Here is a 17,914-nt window from a genome sequence, read left to right as displayed (position 1 = left end):
CGCATAAATGAAGGCTCTCGGGTGCAAAGGCATGCAGATTGGTTTACTCTGTCAACTACACTTCAGGGGGGTAGCTGTGTAGGTCTGTTGGAGGAGAGCTGGATTCGAGTCCAGCAGCATCTTAGAAACCAGCCAGGTTTTCAGCAGAGGTCCCCGAACTTTTTGAGCCTGTGGGCACCTCTGGAATTGTTCACAGGGTGGGGATCAGCACAAAACGGCTGCTGCAGGAGCAGGCGCCAACCACAAAATGGCAGGGAACAAGGTTATATGCGTGACTCTTAGTAGTGACTCTTTACATTTCGGGCAGAAGCTGTTTAATGGGATGTCTTTTCACCGGCATAGCCAGTCAGAAGCCCTGGTGGGCAAAAGCCTCGTCCGGCCCCGCTCACTTAACAAAAACACTTGACGGGTGCCTGGAAAGGTGTTGGCGGGTGCCATGGCGCCCAAGGGCACCGTGTTGGGGACCCGATTTTCAGGGTATACACTTTTGAGGGTCGAGGTTCCCTTTGCCAGATACAGAATGTGGAATCCACTGACGCAGGAAGTGGTGGCGGCCACAAGCACAGACAGTTTCAAGAGGGGACTGGAGAAACATCTGGAGCAGAGGTCCATCAGTGGCTCTTCGCTACAAGGTATAGAGGGAACGCTCTGTCTGGGGAAGGGATGCTCTGTCTTCTTGGTGCTTGGGGGGGGCAACAGTGGGGGGGGGCCTTCTGGAGTTCTGGCCCCGCTGGTGGACCTCCTGATGGCCCCTGGGCTTTGGCCGCTGTGTGACACAGAGTGTTGGACGGGAGGGGCCACTGGCCTGATCCAACATGGGCTTCTCTTGCGTTCTTAATGGAGACCTGAGTCCTTACATCCCAGTCCGAAGGTGGGAAGGATGTTGGAGAGAAGGAACTCCGCATGCAGAGGCACTACGCGTCCCCCCTCTGCTCCAATCAGGCCGATGGCACCTTGCACAGAACCTCTGCATCCCAAGTTCCTCTGTGGCAGCCCCCCCCCCTTCAGACTAGGATATGATTGAGAGATCTCAATTCCATCTTCTGTCTGACGAAGGGAGCTTTGACTCTTGGAAGCTTACGCCCCGGAAATCTCCTTGGTCTCTAAGGTGGTACTGGATTCGGATCTCGCTCCTACAGTCCACTAAGGTGTCTTTTCTCTATTCCTCCTTTGCTAAGCGGGGGCTAGCTGTGGCCACTCTGCCTGATGAAGGAAAATCAGCCTGACTCCCCCCCTCCACGCCCCCCCCCTTTCCACGTGCCCCACCACTGCTAAGTCCCTGCAGCGAAAAGGGGATCTAGGCTAGGCCTCAGAAACTAAACCCTCCCTCTGTCTGTTTGCCTTGCGGATGCCCTAAGCCTCCAAGCAGAGCCCCCCCCCCCCCCCGTTCGTGCAGTGAGTGAAGCGAAAGACCTGCGCTTTTCAAGGCCTCCCGAAACAGTAGGCGAGAAGGCTAAATAAATACACTCTCTTTATTCATCTGTGGTTTATGTACATTGGCGAAGAGCACAGGCTTTCCGACCCGCCCGCCCCCCGCCCCTTTAAAAAAGCAGGAATCGTAGAAAACGGTCGGCGGTCTAAAAACCCTATATACACTGTGTGACTGTGTGATTATTCCTCGCGTCCCCCCCCCCTGCCCCGTCCGTTCCAAACAGCAGACCGAAACCCACCCTGCTCTCCTGACGTGATCCCACACCCACGGTTAGTGTTTTCCGATCTGGCACGAAATGCGTAATACCTAAGCCCCGCCCGGCCCTGTCGAGCCCCGCCCCCAGAAGGACGGGGAAACTGAGGCACGGCGGCGAGCACCGCCACAGACGTCACGAACTGCCCAGAGTTCAGTTACTGACAACAGCCGATCCATCTAAGAAGGGTGACTCACAAGGGGTTTACGGAATTGCCTTCTGCGGCCGTCGCCTCTGGCGGCAAACGCTGGTCTTTCCCAAGCCCCTGGAGGAACACAAGGTTAAGGTGTGCGGGGAGTGGGGAGGGCCGCATTCCAGCCGGGCTGCCCATACCCCGGGGGGGGGGGGACCCACAAAGCACAAGACTCGGGTCCAAACTATCCCCCCCCCGCGCACGCACACACACACACACTAAGCAGCAACCGAAGGGTGCAACAGTTAAACGAATGTTCTGTCCTGCTTCGGCCTCCAGCATCAGGCTGTCTTAAGTACTGTCCACATTTGCCCAAACACCACCACCACCCCGCTAACATGATTGTTGAGATTTCCAGCCAAACGTCTAAGTTCAAGGAGGCCAAGCGGCTTGCGATGCAGTGACGTCTTCATTAGCAGCTAGCAATCTGTGCCCCCCCGGTCCCGGCCCCTCCATTCATCCAGTGAGCCTCCAAAACACACTTGGGGGGGGGGGGACAGAGGAATGACACACGCCCAGAGACCGGCTGCGGCTCTGCTGGACCTCCCCACGAGGTCCTCTGACCGCCCCCCCCCACACAACCGAGCCTACCACATCCCTGCCAAGCAGTGCCCTTTTCCCGTTTCCATCTGAGGTGAATTGGCTCGGCTCTGGTCACTGGGCCTCCTGGCCCCCGGCCCACAAAAAGACACCTTGCCGGTTCCGAGGAAGGCTTGCCGAAAAGGACGCCGACATTCAGCAGACTTATTCCTCAAGCGGCCTGCCTTCTCTGTCCGCCTCTCTCAGAAACGTGGCCTTGCCCGCTCAGGGCCCCCCCCCGCCCCCCGTGTGCGGTTTTGTCTGTATCCTTCACAGCAGATCAGCCTCCGGCGTTCCCCAACGAAAATAAATAACATTCCCGTCACTTCCCCAAAGGTGGCACTTGAAAAGGGGAGGGGGAAAAAAGGTATGCTCCAAAATGGCCGACGTGAGCCACCTCTCCCGGGCTATCTCCACGGCCGTGCGTGCGCCCTCGCCTTCTGCCCCTCCGTTTGGTTTCTGTCGTTTGTACAAAAATAACACTTCTTTGAAAACTTGCTACCTCCTGATGAAACAAGAGGGAGACTGGGAGGTCGGGGGGGAGGGGAGGTCACAGGTGACACGCTCCCCTCCCCCCCCCCCCCCAAATCCTGCTGGGGTGTGACGGAAAGGGTGGGATGTCCTTAGACAGTGAGCTGCAGAAGCCGGGGAGACGTTGGGAGAGTTTTGGCCGGCACGGGGGGGAAGTGACTGGGGAAAAAAGGGTTTCAGGCCGCAGTGCCAAATGGAGACCAGTTAACGGGAGGCAAGGGAACAGACTGAGGGGAAGGAAAGGGGGGAAAGGTGCGCTCGGGGCAGCTCGGAGGCGAGAAACGGAGATGGTAAGGCCGGGAAGGAGCTGAGGTGGATACAGGCTGGGAGAACTGGAAAGGCATGAGGAGAGGATGGGCGGGAAAGGGGCACGGTGTTGGGGAAGCTCCGCGAGAAACCGAGCTGGCCGCCGGGAAGGGGGTGCCGCTCTGTTCTCTTCAATTGACCAGCACTGACTTGGTCAGGAAGCCTTGCGTGGCCACGGAAGGGAGTTCCTTGCACTGGGCGGCGTGACCCGGCTGCTGCCCGTCAGTTCCCAGGGAGGGCCGGCCGGCCGACGGGCCCTTCGGCAGGCTGTACAGGTAGACGGCCCCTATCACCAGCCCTGCTCCCAGTGCGAAGAGCAGGTTGAGGTGGAAGTCAAAGAGGTAGATGGACGCCACGGTGGACACCACGATGGAGAAGGACGTGGCAAAGCCCTTGAGGATGTTGTCGGCGTATTTCACCACCAGGGCCACCAGCAGCCCGCCGAAGGCCTGGTTCAGGATCACGCCCCACACCAGCGGGGTGTAGCCGAAGAAGAATCCGCGCTGGGCCACGGCCGGCCCCTCTGTGGACCACAGGCCCAGCAGCCCTAGCAGGGTCCCGAAGATGCCCAGCTGGACATTGCGCAGCCAGACGGAGGCGGCGCTGCCCTTGAGGATCTTCTCGAAGTAGACCCCGGCGAAGCCGGACGAGAGGCACGACACCACCACGGCCGCCAGGCCCACCGGGTAGCTCTGCTGGGCTTCCAGGCCCCCGGGCGTCGGCTTGCTCCCCGCCTGCTGCTGTTCCACCTGGACGATGGCCACGCCGGCAAAGAGGAGGACGAGGGACAGCCACTGGAGGCGGGAGAGGCTCTTGCGCAGCATCAGCACGGAGAAGACGGCGGTGGTGAGGATCTTCAGCTGGTAGGTGACCTAAGGAAGGCAGGGAGGTTTAGTGGGGAGCACTGAGGGGCCCGGGGACAGAGGACCCGGCCGCTGGGGGAGGGGCGTGGTGATTCTCGACTCCTTTGCGGGAGGGAGCTACGGAGGCCCAGGTCCTTCCTATTGCCGAAATGGAAGGAGAGGGGCTGTGGCTCAGTGGCAGAGCCTCCGCTTGGCATGCAGGAGGTTCCAGGTTCAACCCCCGGCCTCTCCGGTACAGATGAGGTGTTGTGAACAGCCCAGGCCCGTGGCTACAGTGGGGCATTTTGGGGCCCAGCTCCCCGACTTCCGTGCAGCCCCCAGGCCCCCCAACTGTCTGGGCCACCCGGAGGACTCCCCACTGCCCCCCCTTCCCCAAGCGCAGTTTGCTTCCCCGCGTGGGCGAGCAGACTGAGAATGCTGCAACACTGAGTTTTAAAATTTTGTATTTCAGTTTTATTTTTAATTTTGTGACATCGGTGCCCCCCACTTATTTAAAGCCCCCCCCCCTGACAAAATCCTGGCCGTGGCCCTGCCTCAGCCTTGGAGAGCTGCTGCCAGTTTGAGTAGATCATGCTGACGTTGATGGACCGAGGGTCTGATTCAGTATAAGGGAGCTTCATGCCTTCCGTAGGGCACATGACTGACTTCATCCCTTGATGGATACCTGAATCAACACCAGGCCTTTTAACATTTTGGGAGGGGGCTGTGGCTCAGTGGTAGAGCATCTGCTTGGCACGTAGAAGGTCCCAGGTTCAATCCCCGGCATCTCCAGTTAAAAAGACCAGGCAGGAGGGGATGAGAAAGACCTTGACCTGAGACCCTGGCTCAGTGGCAGAGCCTCTGCTCGGCATGCAGAAGGTCCCAGGTTCAATCCCCGGCATCTCCAGTTAAAAAGACCAGGCAGGAGGGGATGAGAAAGACCTTGACCTGAGACCCTGGCTCAGTGGCAGAGCCTCTGCTCGGCATGCAGAAGGTCCCAGGTTCAATCCCCGGCATCTCCAGTTAAAAAGACCAGGCAGGAGGGGATGAGAAAGACCTTGACCTGAGACCCTGGCTCAGTGGCAGAGCCTCTGCTCGGCATGCAGAAGGTCCCAGGTTCAATCCCCGGCATCTCCAGTTAAAAAGACCAGGCAGGAGGGGATGAGAAAGACCTTGACCTGAGACCCTGGCTCAGTGGCAGAGCCTCTGCTCGGCATGCAGAAGGTCCCAGGTTCAATCCCCGGCATCTCCAGTTAAAAAGACCAGGCAGGAGGGGATGAGAAAGACCTTGACCTGAGACCCTGGCTCAGTGGCAGAGCCTCTGCTCGGCATGCAGAAGGTCCCAGGTTCAATCCCCAGCATCTCCAGTTAAAAGGACCAGGCAAGAGGGGATGAGAAAGACCTCGACCTGAGACCCTGGCTCAGTGGTAGAGCCTCTGCTTGGCCTGCAGAAGGTCCCAGGTTCAATCCCTGGCATCTCCAGCTAAAAGGCCAGGCAGTAGGTGATGAGAAAGACCTCGTCCTGAGATCCTGGCTCAGTGGCAGATCCACTGCTTGGCATGCGGAAGGTCCCAGGTTCAATCCCCGGCATCTCCAGGTAAAAGGACCAGGCAGTCAGTGATGGGAAAGGTCTCGGTTTGAGACTCTGGAGAGCCGTTGCCACTTTGAGCAGACAGTACTGACACTGATGGGACTACGGTCCGATTCAGCGTAAGGCAGCTTCACGTGCACATCTGAACATGAGCCACTCCGTTGACTACGGTTAGCTGTGATCTGCCGAGCCAAGACGCAAACTCTATTTACTAACCGCAGTTGGCCTTGACTACAGTTTTGTGTAATGAGCTGACTGCAGCCATCTCATTCAGCCAGATATTGTCCCTGCAAACAAAACTGTGTTGAGTCAATTGCTCATGTCCTTTTGTACTGTCACCTACATGTGGATCTAAGGTATATACATATTTACGTTCTACTTTTAAGACGCACGATAGACTGCTCTGATGCACTTAAGGTGCACGGACTGCTGAACGACTTCCCCTCTGACATCACCGAGAAGGTGGCCACGTTGATCTACTCTGCTCTGAAGCGGCGCCAAAGGATCCTAGAGACATCATTCTATCATCGATGTACCTGTGGGTCGTGCTTTTATCTTGCTCTTAAACTGTATCATCTGTATTGACAATTTAAGCCGATAAAGGTGAACCTGGACTGACTGCAGCCTTGTTCGCCAGAGAAACCTTCCCCGGGCACAGAGAGAAGGAAATGAAGCTACACTTGCCCAAGCGATTCACAGTCTGAGCCGTCTCCTAGGAGCCAAATCCAGATTTCACAAACGTGCTTGGTATCTTTAATCGCCACTTTTCTGAAGCGGCTTGCGACGATAATGGGGGAAAAACACATCGAAATAGCATCGAAACAAGCAAAAAAAAAAAGGCAAAAAAACAAGCAAAAAAAAAAGCAAGGTCATGCCGAACTCTAACAGCAATTAGCCCCTCAGCAGGAGGAGGAGGAGGAGATTGGATTTATACCCCGCCCTTCACTCGGAGTCTCAGAGCAGCTCACAATCACATTCCCCTCTCCACAACAGACCCCCTGTGAGGTAGGTGGGGCTGAGCGAGATCCAGGAGAACTGCTCTCGAGAGAACAGCTCTGAGAGAACTTGTAACTGACCCAAGGTCACCCAGCTGGCTGCATGTGGAGGCGTGGGGAATCAAACCCGGTTCTCCCAGATTAGAGTCCGCCGCTCTTAACCACGACACCAAGCTGGCTGAGGTCTCAGAGGAGCAGTGACTTGTCCTTTCAACCTGAGTAGCGGAACCAGAATAAATGTAATTTTCTGCACAAAAAAAAAAAATTGCAGACGTATGCAAAAGAAAAAGACTGTGAAGTGAAGACTGGCGTTATTCGCCAGTCGACGGAGGTCACACGATTCCAGCTTTGCAGGCCCAGGAGACATAGGCCTTCGTGAAGACTCTACCCCTGCTCCGGAGCTGTGCTGCTTGGCCGGGCCAGAACAAGATTTCCTCCACCCTTTCCCAGAGTGCCTCCCTTTCACCAGACAAAAGGGGGCTATTTCCTCTCTAGGGAACGGTGGTGACCACTTCTGGGGGGAAGGGGAATTACAGCCACACATGATGGAAGAAATTTCCGTGTACTTCTGAGTGACTTCACTGCTAGCTGCTGCAGGATCTGTAAAGAATTACTGGCACCACTGCCCCCTCTAAGCTGTGGAGTCTTGTGAGCAAAAATTCCACTTTGCAAGCTCTTGGCGTTAAACTTGTGAGTGAGCGATTTGGCTGCTGCATGAATTAGTTTGCTCTGGAGCCATCCCTTCCGGAGCTAAGACAAAAAGGTGTGAGCCGGAGGCTAAAAAACTGTGAGCGAGCTCACACTAACTCAGCTTAGAGGGAACACTGACTGGCCCCCCTTCCTCCTCCGGAGACTTATCCCCCATGTCTGCACGTGACACAGCGGGGGGGGGGCAGAGGGAAGGAGGTGATGTGTACACCAGAGCACGTCAGGGGCAGGAGCCAAGCCCGTGGGAGCCTTGTGCAGGAGTTCCCGCGGCTGCCGGAGGAGGCGAGGCCTTAGAAGGACAGCCCCGCGTCTCACCTGGAAGGTGGCTGCAGGCAGGTTGGAGATGGCCACGTACTGGAGGTTGTTCTGGAGGGTGTAAATGAGAGAAGGCACTGCTAGTTTGAGGGTGTCCATGTACTGCACCACGACAGAGTCGTACAGGAATGAGGCAAACTGCTTCAGGTTACCTGAGAGAGGGGGGGAGAAAGAGACAGAGGGTGACTCTGTTGGCAACTCATTTTCAATGCGGGCTTTTTAGAAAAACAGAGCGAGGGCCCAAAGGGCCACAGCCAGAAGAGCACCACAAACTCACTCCCTCGCAAAACGAAATACGGACTAAGGGTTCATGTCCCTAGTGTGTGACTGGCAGAAGAAACCTTGGCAGATTCTCCTTGCTGGGCAAAAGACCTGCCCAGCCCCATCCACTCCTGAAAAACACTTGATGGGCGCCAGGGAAGGTGCAGTGTGGTATAGCGGTTAGAGTGTCAGAGACTAGTATCTGGGAAGCCCAGTTTTGCATTCCCATTCTGCCATGGAAGAGCACTTGGGCCAGTCATGCTCTCTCAGCCTAACCGACCTTACAGGGCTGTTGTGAGGACAGAATGGAGGAAAGAGAGAAGAAGAAGAGACTGGATTTAGACCCCGCCTTTCACTACCCAAAGGAGTCTCGGAGAGGCTTACAAACTCCTCTCCCTTCCCCTCCCCACGACAGACACCCTGTGAGGTGGGTGGGGGCTGAGAGAGCTCTCTCGAGGACAAGAGAACAGCTCTGAGAGAACTTCTGGCTGACCCAAGGTCACACCAGCAGCTGCACGTGGAGGAGTGGAGAATCAAACCCGGCTCTCCCAGATTAGAGTCCACCCTCCTAACCACTACACCGGACCGGAGATTGATGGAGGCCGCTTTGGGTCCCCCCGCTGTGAAGAAAGGTGGGGTATAAACAAATTAAACAAGCGCTTTAAACATCTATCAAGGTGGAGTCTCTCAAGCCGACGTTCCCCCCTCCGTTACAGCCCCCGGGGACGCGACCTCCTCACCTCGCTTCTGAATGAGGATGAGCAGCAGGCAGGTGGCTCCTTTGAGGACTTCGGCCATGACCACGGCCGTGGTGGCGAAGAACCGGTCCCCGGGCAGCGTGCGCACGTACCGGATGCTGAGGATCAGGGAGGCGTTCTGCACCACCAGGACGGCCAGACTGATGTACTTCAACTGCCGGTTACCTGGGAAAGGAAGTGCAGGGATCCGCTCAGATATCTCGCGATCAGTCGGTCGCCACCACAAGCCCATCTCAGAGATCAGAGCGCACGTTTAGGGACTCCCCCCCCAGCCCCCGCTTCAACAACCGCCGGGGCCGGAGACGTTTGAGGGAGAAGGCGGAGAACCCCACGGAATGGGAGCTCTCTGTGGGACACGTGGAATCAGGAGACACCCAAAAAGGATCGGGCCCCACAGCAATGCTCCCTCTAAGCTTTGGAGTCCTGTGAGCTCCTGGCATTAAAGTTGTGAGCGAGCTGATTTGGCCGCAGCATAAATGAGTTTGCTCTGGAGCCCTCCTTCCTGAGTGGAGACAAAAATGTGTGAGCCGGAGGCTAAAAGAACTGTGAGCTAGCTCACACTACCTCAGCTTAGAGGGAACACTGCCCCGTAGTCAAATTCAGCACCCTTGGAACTATCGCCTGGTTCTGTCCCCCGTCCTGCGCATGGCTGCTCGGCGAGAGAAGCACTGCTGAAGGCTTCTCAAAGTCTCTTCCCAATCTAATTAGCAAAGGGGGGGGGGTATGGTAGCGCAGACCCAAATCCCCATGTGAGCCCGCTCATCCGCTGATCCAGGCGTCCTGAAAGCTACAGTGGAGGAGGGGGGCGGTCAAGGGGGAGGGGACTCCCACCCAGCTCTGATGACGCCAAAGCCAGATCCTTCTCCGGGCCGGCCGGCCGGCTCTGCAAACTATCGCCCGCGGCTGCCAAGGCACGCCTAACCGGAACTAGGAACGTAAAACTGGGGGGGACGTATCTGGCAGCGCCGGATTCCGCTCGCTAGTACAGCGGCCACCTGCTCCTTCTGGAAGGGAAAGCCAGGAGGAGGGAGAGAGGACTGCAAACGGCTACGAAGGACTTCTCACCTCCAATGCCGGGATCAGGTTTCTGTCTCTGAGGGCGGGACGGCTATTTCCACAAATGTCCCTCTCCCTGTTGTGACTTGTTTGCCTTTGGACCGTAAGGTAAACTGTGTGAAGATGGACAGTTTTACTAAATGAGACCGAAGACTGAACGCGGTACACCTTCCTTCTCACAAGGATGACCAGGTACTCCAGAAACTTAGAAGGTGGGGCACGGAGAAGACAGTGACTGCCAACTGTTTACCCAGATCATTTAGGAGGCAAAGACAGATGGCCTCTGGGCCGAGAGCAACGCTCCCTCTAAGCGGTGGAGTCTTGTGAGCCAAAATTCTACTTTGTGAGCTGCTGGCATTAAAGGTGTGAGCGAGCGATTTGGCTGCTGCATAAATTAGCTTGCTCTGGAGCCGTCCCTTCCTGAGCGAAGGCAAAAATGTGTGCGCCGGAGGCTAAAAGAACTGTGAGCTAGCTCACACTAACTCAGCTTAGAGGGAACACTGGCCGAGAGGCTCTATCGTTAACTATCATAAGACATCATCATTGGTAAGCCTGTGTCTTAACTTAAAAAAAAAAAAAACCAAAGCATCTAAAGAGCAATCCCAGCAGGTCTACTCTGATCCAGCTGAGGTCTATTCAATAGGGCTTACTCCCAAGAAAATGATCTTAGGAGAAAGTTTGAGTCTGGTGGGACCTTTAAGACCAACGAAGCTTAATTCTGAGTATAAGCTTTCGTGTTCAGGCACACTTCTTCCCCTATCTTGCTTGGCAAATGCTGGGCCAACTTTCGGCACAAGCAACCAATGCAGGCCCCTGAGCTTTATGTCCATCACCGCCAGTCTGGGGTAGTGGTTAGGAGCACAGACTCTAATCTGGGAGAACCGGGTTTGATTCCCCACTCCTCCACGTGCAGCTGCTGGTGTGACCTTGGATCAGCCACAAGTTCTCTCAGAGCTGTTCTCTCAGGAGCAGTTATCAAAAGTGCTCTCTCGGCCCCACCTACCTCCCAGGGTGTCTGTTGTGGGGAGGGGAAGGGAAAGGAGATTGTGAGCTGCTCTGAGACTCCTTCGGGTAGTGAAGACGGGGTATAAATCCAGTCTCTTCTTCTTCTTCTTCCCAGACATACCCAGCCCCCAGTCAGGCCTGAGGCAAGCCAACTACTGGCAGCAGTGCCAGGACTCACTCCTGGTCCATCTGGCTAAGAACAATCCTCCTCTTCCCCTTCTTCTTCTTATTTCACTGCCACAAGAAGTGGTGGCGGCTACGAGCAGAGACAGTTTCAAGAGGGGACTGGATAAGCATACGGAGCAGAGGTCCATCAGTGGCTCTTAGCCACAAGGTATAGATGGAATGCTCTGTCTGAGGCAGGGGGTGCTTGGGGGGGGTGGCAACAGTGGGAGGGCTTCCAGAGTTCTGGCCCCACTGGTGGACCCCCTGATGGCCCCTGGGTTTTGGCCACTGTGGGACACAGAGCGTTGGACTGGATGGGCCACTGGCCTGATCCAACATAGCTTCTCTTATGTTCTTATGTCTGGGGCAGTGATGCTCTGTCTTCTTGGTGCTTGAGGGGGGGCAAGAGTGGGGGGGCTTCTGGAGTTCTGGCCCCGCTGGTGGACCCCCTGATGGCCCCTGGGTTTTGGCCACTCTGTGACACAGAGCATTGGCCTGGATGGGCCACTGGCCTGATCCAGCGTTGGCTTCTCTTACGTTCTCCTCTGTTTCCCAGCAAGCCAACCTCTTTACAGGTGGGGGGGCCTGGGCCGAAACCCCCTCAAACTAGCATAATAATAGATCAAGGTGGGGTCGCCGTGTTGGGCTAAAGCAGCAGAACAAAGTTTGAGTCCGGTGACACCCTTAAGACCAATAAAGTTTTATGCCCTGTAAGCCGCCCTGAGCCTCCGGGGAGGGCAGGATAAAAATGTGAAAAATAAATAAATAAATAAATATTCCAGGTGTGAGCTTTCCTGTGCAGGCAGACGGCCTCAGATACTTCCTCAGACGTACTTGAGGATTTGGGCGTGCACAAAAAAAGCTCGTACCTTGAATAAATCTTCATTGGTCTTACAGGTGCCGCCGGACTCAAACTTTGTTCTGGCATAATAATGTCTGCATGACTTAACCGAGCAGATAAAAAGGTAAAGGTAAAGGTTCCCTTGCTTGAAAGCCAGTCGAGTCCGACTCTAGGGTTGCGGTGCTCATCTCCGTTTCAAAACTGAAGAGCCAGCACTGTCCGAAGACATTTCCGTGGTCATGTGGCCGGCATGACTAAACACCGAGGTGCACGGAACGCTGTTACCTTCCCACCAAAGTGGTACCTATTTATCTACTTGCAATTTCTTGCTTTCGAACTGCTAGGTTGGCAGGAGCTGGAACTAGAGACGGGAGCGCACTCCGTCATGCGGCACCCCCGGGTCTCGAACTGCTGAACTACTGACCTTCCACAGCCTGCAGTTCAGCATCTTAACCACTTGAACCACCGCAGCTCCTAACCGAATAGATACTCTTCTAGAAACACACACACACACACCCCAAATCAGAAGTCCCTCAGCAACACTTCTCTTGCCAAAGGTATCTAGCGATTCTGCCCTCATATTTTTCATCTGGGAAGCAGGGGCACTTCGAGGGGCCCGGAATCCACAGCAACTCAGGGGGGATTCCAACGGGGGCTGCCAACAGGCCTGGAGAGAAATACCATCTTCCTTTAACAGAGGTTCAGAGTAGGGAGACGGGCAGCTGGAGCTTTTCACAGCATGGCGGGAAATTAACATTACTTGGCAGATAATATCCCATGAAGCCTCTAATACAAGAACAGCGCTTGTTCCCGTCAGGCTGTCGGCAACCTAATTCCAACCCAAGCTGCCCAAGTTCTGACCTGCGGGTTAAAAAAGCAGGAACGTTTCCAATTATACACAATGCCCCTTTAGAAATCAATGGTGCAGCCTCGTTTGGAGTACTGTGTACGGTTCTGGTCACCACACCTCACCAAGGATATTATAGCACTGGGGAAAGTGCAGAAAAGGGCAACTAGAATGATAAAAGGGGTTGGAGCACTTTCCCTATGAAGAAAGTTTAAAGTGCTCGGGGCTCTTTAGCTTGGAGAAACGACAGCTGAGGGGTGACATGATCGGGGTTTATAAGATTATGCATGGGGTAGAGCAGGTGGAGAAAGAAGTCCTTTTCTCCCTTTCTCACAATACAAGAACTCCTGGTCACTCAATGAGTCGGATTAGAACGGATAAAAGGAAGTCCTTCTTCACCCAAAGAGTGATTAACATGTGGAATTCACTGCCACAGGAGGTGGTGACACCTACAAGCATGGACGGCTTCAAGAGGGAACTGGATAAACATTTGGAGCAGAGGTCCATCAGTGGCTATTAACCAAAAGGTATAGACGGGGACTCTCAGTCTGGGGCCAGTGATGCTTTGTAATCTTGGTGCTTGGGGGGGGGGGCAACAGTGGGAGGGCTTCTAGTGTCCTGGCCCCTCCTGATGGCCCATGGTATTTCTGGCCACTGTGTGACACAGAGTGTTGGACTGGATGGGCCATTGGCCTGAGCCAACACTGGCTTCTCTTATGTTCTTATTATGTTCAGTGGGTAGAGCCCTGCTGGTCTGCAGCAGAAGCAGAAAAAACACACACGAGGGATCACAGTTACCCATACAGAAAATACAACCAAGCAAACGCTGCGATGTGGTGACTAAGACATTTAGTAACTCTTTCCATGTTAAACATGGTATTACATTAAAAAGGTAAAGGTTCCCTTGCTTGAAAGCCAGTCGAATCCGCCTCTAGGGTTGCGGTGCTCATCTCCGTTTCAAAGTCGAAGAGCCAGCGCTATCCGAAGACGTTTCCGTGGTCATGTGGCCGGCATGACTAAACACCAAGGCGCACGGAACGCTGTTCCCTTCCCACCGAAGCGGTACCTATTTATCTACTTGCAATTTCTTGCTTTCGAACTGCTAGGTTGGCAGGAGCTGGAACTAGAGACAGGAGCTCACTCCGTCTTGCGTCACCCGGGTCTCGAACTGCTGAACTACCGACCTTCCACAGCCTGCAGTTCAGCATCTTAACCACTTGAGCCACCGCAGCTCCTTACATTACTGATAAATAAATCTTTATAATATTACAAGCAAAAGTCCATCCGTCTCAATGAGCACCTGGATATAGGCTCATTTTGTCCCGATCTTCCTCAGGAGTAATCCTAATATCCTCAAAGGTGTCAGCCTCTTAATACAGTTCAGTGTTACGTTGGGAGCAAGCCAGTCCTTAACCTCTTCTCGACACAGACCCAGTTGGTCAGCCGTGCTGGTCTGAAGCAGTAGAACAACTCTTGAGTCCAGTGACACCTTTAAGACCAACAAAGGTTTATTCAGGGTATGAGATTTTGTGCGCAGGCACCTTGAATAAACCTTTGTTGGTCTTAAAGGTGCCACTGGACTCTACGCAGATGCGAGAGCCTTCTGGATTAGGCTGGCAAACTGCTCTCTACAAGCCTCAAGAGTATACACGCTTCAAATTATTATCCCCTGATTCCATTTAAAGTGTTTAAATTAGGAGCAAGCCTTCTTAATTTTGCTGGCTTCAGTGCTCTCCAGTAACACCATATTAATATTTATATTAGGAACAAACCAGTCTTTATTTTCTATCCGGCTGGAAGCCTTCTAAATTTCAGATTTGGTCATCACATCACAGTGTGTGTTTGGTTGTATTTTCTGGTCCGCGGTAGAAGATCAAGGTTCAAGTCCAGTGGCACCGTGAAGACCAACCAGATTTCCAGGTTTTAAGCTTTCAAGAGGCAATGCCCCCTTTGCCAGGTACTATCTGTGACAAAGGGAGGTGTGACTCTCGAAAGCTTATAGCCAGGCCCTTAACTGGATAGCCCAGGCAAGCCCAATCTTGTCAGATCTCGGAAACTAAGCAGGGCTGACCCTGGCAGGTATTTGGACGGGAGACCTCCAGAGAATACCAGGGCCGGGAGGCAGGGGCAGGCTATCAAAGCCACTTCTCTGAACATCCTCCGTGCCCCAGTAGGAGTTGCTAGAGGTTCCAGGCATGGGTGCACAGGAGGGAGGGAGGGAGGGAGGGAGGGAGGGAGGGAGAGTTGGACTAGATGATCTGCAAGGTCCCTTCCAACTCTAACATTCTATGATGGATGGAAAAAGGAAGAAAGGAAATGAAAAGATGGGAAGAACAGAAGGAAATAGATGGGGGGAGGGCAAATAGGAAGGAAGGAAGGAAATAGATGGGGGAAGGAAGGGCAAATAGGAAGGAAGGAAGGAGGGAGGGAGGGAGGGAGGGAGGAAATAGATGGGAAGGAGGGAGGGGAGGAAGGAAGGTAGGTTATAGCCTGGAAATCTTGCTGGTCGCTGGGTTGCTAATGGACTTGTATAAAGCATGAACAACAGATGAAGTCGATTGGCAGGTTCATGGAAACCAGCGTAAAGAAAACACAGAGCTGGGCTAGGCTCAGTAGCAGAGAGACTGCTTTGCGTGCAAGAAGTCCCAGACACAATCCCTGGCCAGTTTTGAAAGGTCCCAGTGGGAGGTGACACTCCTGAGACCCCTGGATAGCTGCTGTGGTTAGGGCTGCCATCTCTGGGCTGAGAAATACCTGGAGCATTAGGGGCGGGGGGAGTAGAGGCTGGGGGAGACAGGGCTTGGGAGGGGAAGGGTCCCCAGCAGGGTACAAGGCCATGGAGTCCACCCTCCAAAGCAGCCATTTTCTCCGGGGGGGAAATTGATCTCCATAGTCTGGAGATGAGCTGTAATTGTGGAAGAACACCAGGCCCCAAATGGAGGCCGTCATCTTTACTGACAACACTTCTCATTTTGCAACAAAGCTAAAAGAGGTGTCCTGCAAAGTGGACACTGAGCGTTGGATAACGGTCCAATTATGTGACCCTAAGCCAGTGGGATGGCAGGTCCAGATTTCTGAAATAAGAGACATTGCAGCGTTTTAGGGTATATCATGAATAGGGTTGCCAACCTTCGGTTGGAAAATACCTGGAGATTTTTTTGGAGGAGGGAACCTGGGGAGACCACGGTTTGGGAAAGGGAACAAACCGCAAGAAAGGCGGGCCACAGAGCAGGGTGCCGTGCCACAGAGCCCACCCGCCAGAGCAGCCATTTTCTCCAGGCAAACTGAATTCTCTGCCCCCTGGAGATCAGTTGTGATAGCGGGAGCTCTCCAGGCCCCAACTGGAGATCGGCAACCCTAGTGGTGGCTCCGGGTATGCACGACTGTAGCCTGAGGCCGACAAGCAGGTGGGGGAACTTACCAGGAGGCTTCGGGAGAAGCCACTGCATTTAAAGGGGCAGCGTTCATTTTAAAAAGCCTTCCCTCCGTTAGAAATAACAGAAGATGGGGGCACCTTCTTTGGGGGCTCGTAGAATTGGACCCCCTGGACCATTCTTTTTGAAACTTGGGGGGTTTCTTGAGGAGAGGCACCAGATGCTATGCTGAAAATCCGGTGCCTCTACCTCAAAGAACAGCCCCACCAGAAGCCCAGAAACCTACAGATCGATTCTCCATTATACCCTATTGGGACCGGTCTCCATAGGGTATAATGCAGCGCCCAGCAGCTATCCCCCCCCCCCGCGCGCCGCTTTCTGACAGCCCTGAAGCGGGGGCAGGGGCTCCAAACCGGGAGATCCCCTGCCCTAACCTGGGGATTGGCAACCCTCATTCCCAGGTAGGGACGCCTCCTCCGGGAGGGACTTTGGCGGGGAGCTGAGCGAGGAAAGCGCGCCGCAAACCCCCTCGCCTTCCCCGGCTCCCGCCCCCCGCCCGGCCGCCTCTCACCTCCTGCGGCCCCCGGGCTCCCGCCGCCGCTCCCCTGGCCCTCAGCCGCTGCCATGGTGGCAACCGCCGGGCCGCCCAGCTTCCCCGCCGCAGCTCGCACTTCCGCATCCCCAGCCTCGCCCCACTTCCGCCTCCGGGCGGAGACGTGTGTGAGCGTGAGAGAGCGAGGGGGAGGACCATCGAGACCAACGCGAAGAGAGGGGAAGGGCGGCAGGCTAGAGCGGCCCGCAAGCTGGACATCCGGGGATTCTGGAGGAGGAGCGGGACGCTCTGTTCCCTGGACAGCTCTATGGTGACGCCCGGCTTAGACCGCTCATTGCCTGTTGCGGAGGGGGAAGGTCGCTGGCAGCCGGGGGGTGGGGTGGGTGGCTCCAGCAGACTGTTTCTTAGGCTAAGGTAGCTTTTAGGGACACGTTCCTCTCTCCTCCAGTTATTTATTTTTATTGTCTTGATTTATTTGTTTGTGGCCCGCCTTTCTCGCGGGGACAAGGCGGGTTGCAAGAGTGTCAGTCCGTGCAATCGGTGGGGTCGGTCCATGCACTCAGTGGGGTGAGACGTGGAATCATAGCGTTGGAAGGGACCTCCAGGGTCATCTAGTCCAACCCCCTGCACAGTGCAGGAAATTCACAACGACCTCTCCCTCCACACCCTCAGTGACCACTGTTCCACGCCCAGAAGATGACAAAAAAAAACCCTCCAGGATATCTGGCCGGATTGGTCTGGAGAAAAATTGCTTCCATCCTGACCCCAAAGTGGCAATCAGCATTTCCCTGGGCGTGTAAGAAAGGGCCACAAGAACTAAGCAGGGAGGCAACCCTTCCTGCCCTCTCTCCCATAAGAAATGTCATAAGCCATAGAATAGGACTGTGCTTGCAGGGTTTTGTGTGGTCCCCCCCCCCCTTTATATCTTTTATTAGAGCCAACCGAAAAGAGGCAGAATATTACACAAGCTTGTGAGGTCACAACTGTCCAGGATAATAAAACAAGATTTAGAAGGATAAAACGGCAGAAAGCAAATTCTTCTGCCCATAGTGTACAGTCTGATTATGCCTGCATTGTAAAGGCAAGCAGATAAGCATCTAGCCTAAATTGATTGCAGGGATGGTGTCACCTTACTGTACGTTTTCTGGGAAGCCGAGTTGAATCCATGTCATCCATTCTTTGTCCTTTCAATAAAACATAGAAAGCACCCCAGATTATCCCAAATGCCAAAGACATGCTGAGGGCAACTGGAAACACTTTATAGTCTCTCTTTATAGTCTTTGTAATACATTTAAGGTGTTGCATAAGC

At 54.5% G+C, this 17,914-nt stretch overlaps 1 protein-coding gene across 1 annotated transcript; it reads right to left on the bottom strand.

Annotated features, from left to right (window-relative positions):
• Positions 1-1,490: 1,490 nt before the first annotated feature.
• On the bottom strand, positions 1,491-16,720 carry SLC35A2 (solute carrier family 35 (UDP-galactose transporter), member A2). The gene is made up of 4 exons (XM_015418115.1): positions 16,624-16,720; positions 8,747-8,929; positions 7,746-7,897; positions 1,491-4,166 (listed from the first exon to the last, which is right to left on the bottom strand). The coding sequence occupies exons 1-4, from the start codon at positions 16,676-16,678 to the stop codon at positions 3,426-3,428; spliced, it is 1,131 nt and encodes a 376-aa protein (XP_015273601.1). The 5' UTR covers positions 16,679-16,720; the 3' UTR covers positions 1,491-3,425.
• Between the last annotated feature and the right edge of the window lie 1,194 nt (positions 16,721-17,914).

The sequence above is a fragment of the Gekko japonicus genome, unplaced genomic scaffold (genome assembly GCF_001447785.1).
Source record: "Gekko japonicus isolate JY-2015 unplaced genomic scaffold, Gekko_japonicus_V1.1 scaffold1548, whole genome shotgun sequence".
Classification (NCBI taxonomy): Eukaryota; Metazoa; Chordata; class Lepidosauria; order Squamata; family Gekkonidae; genus Gekko; species Gekko japonicus.
This window is presented reverse-complemented; position numbering and strand designations above follow the sequence as displayed.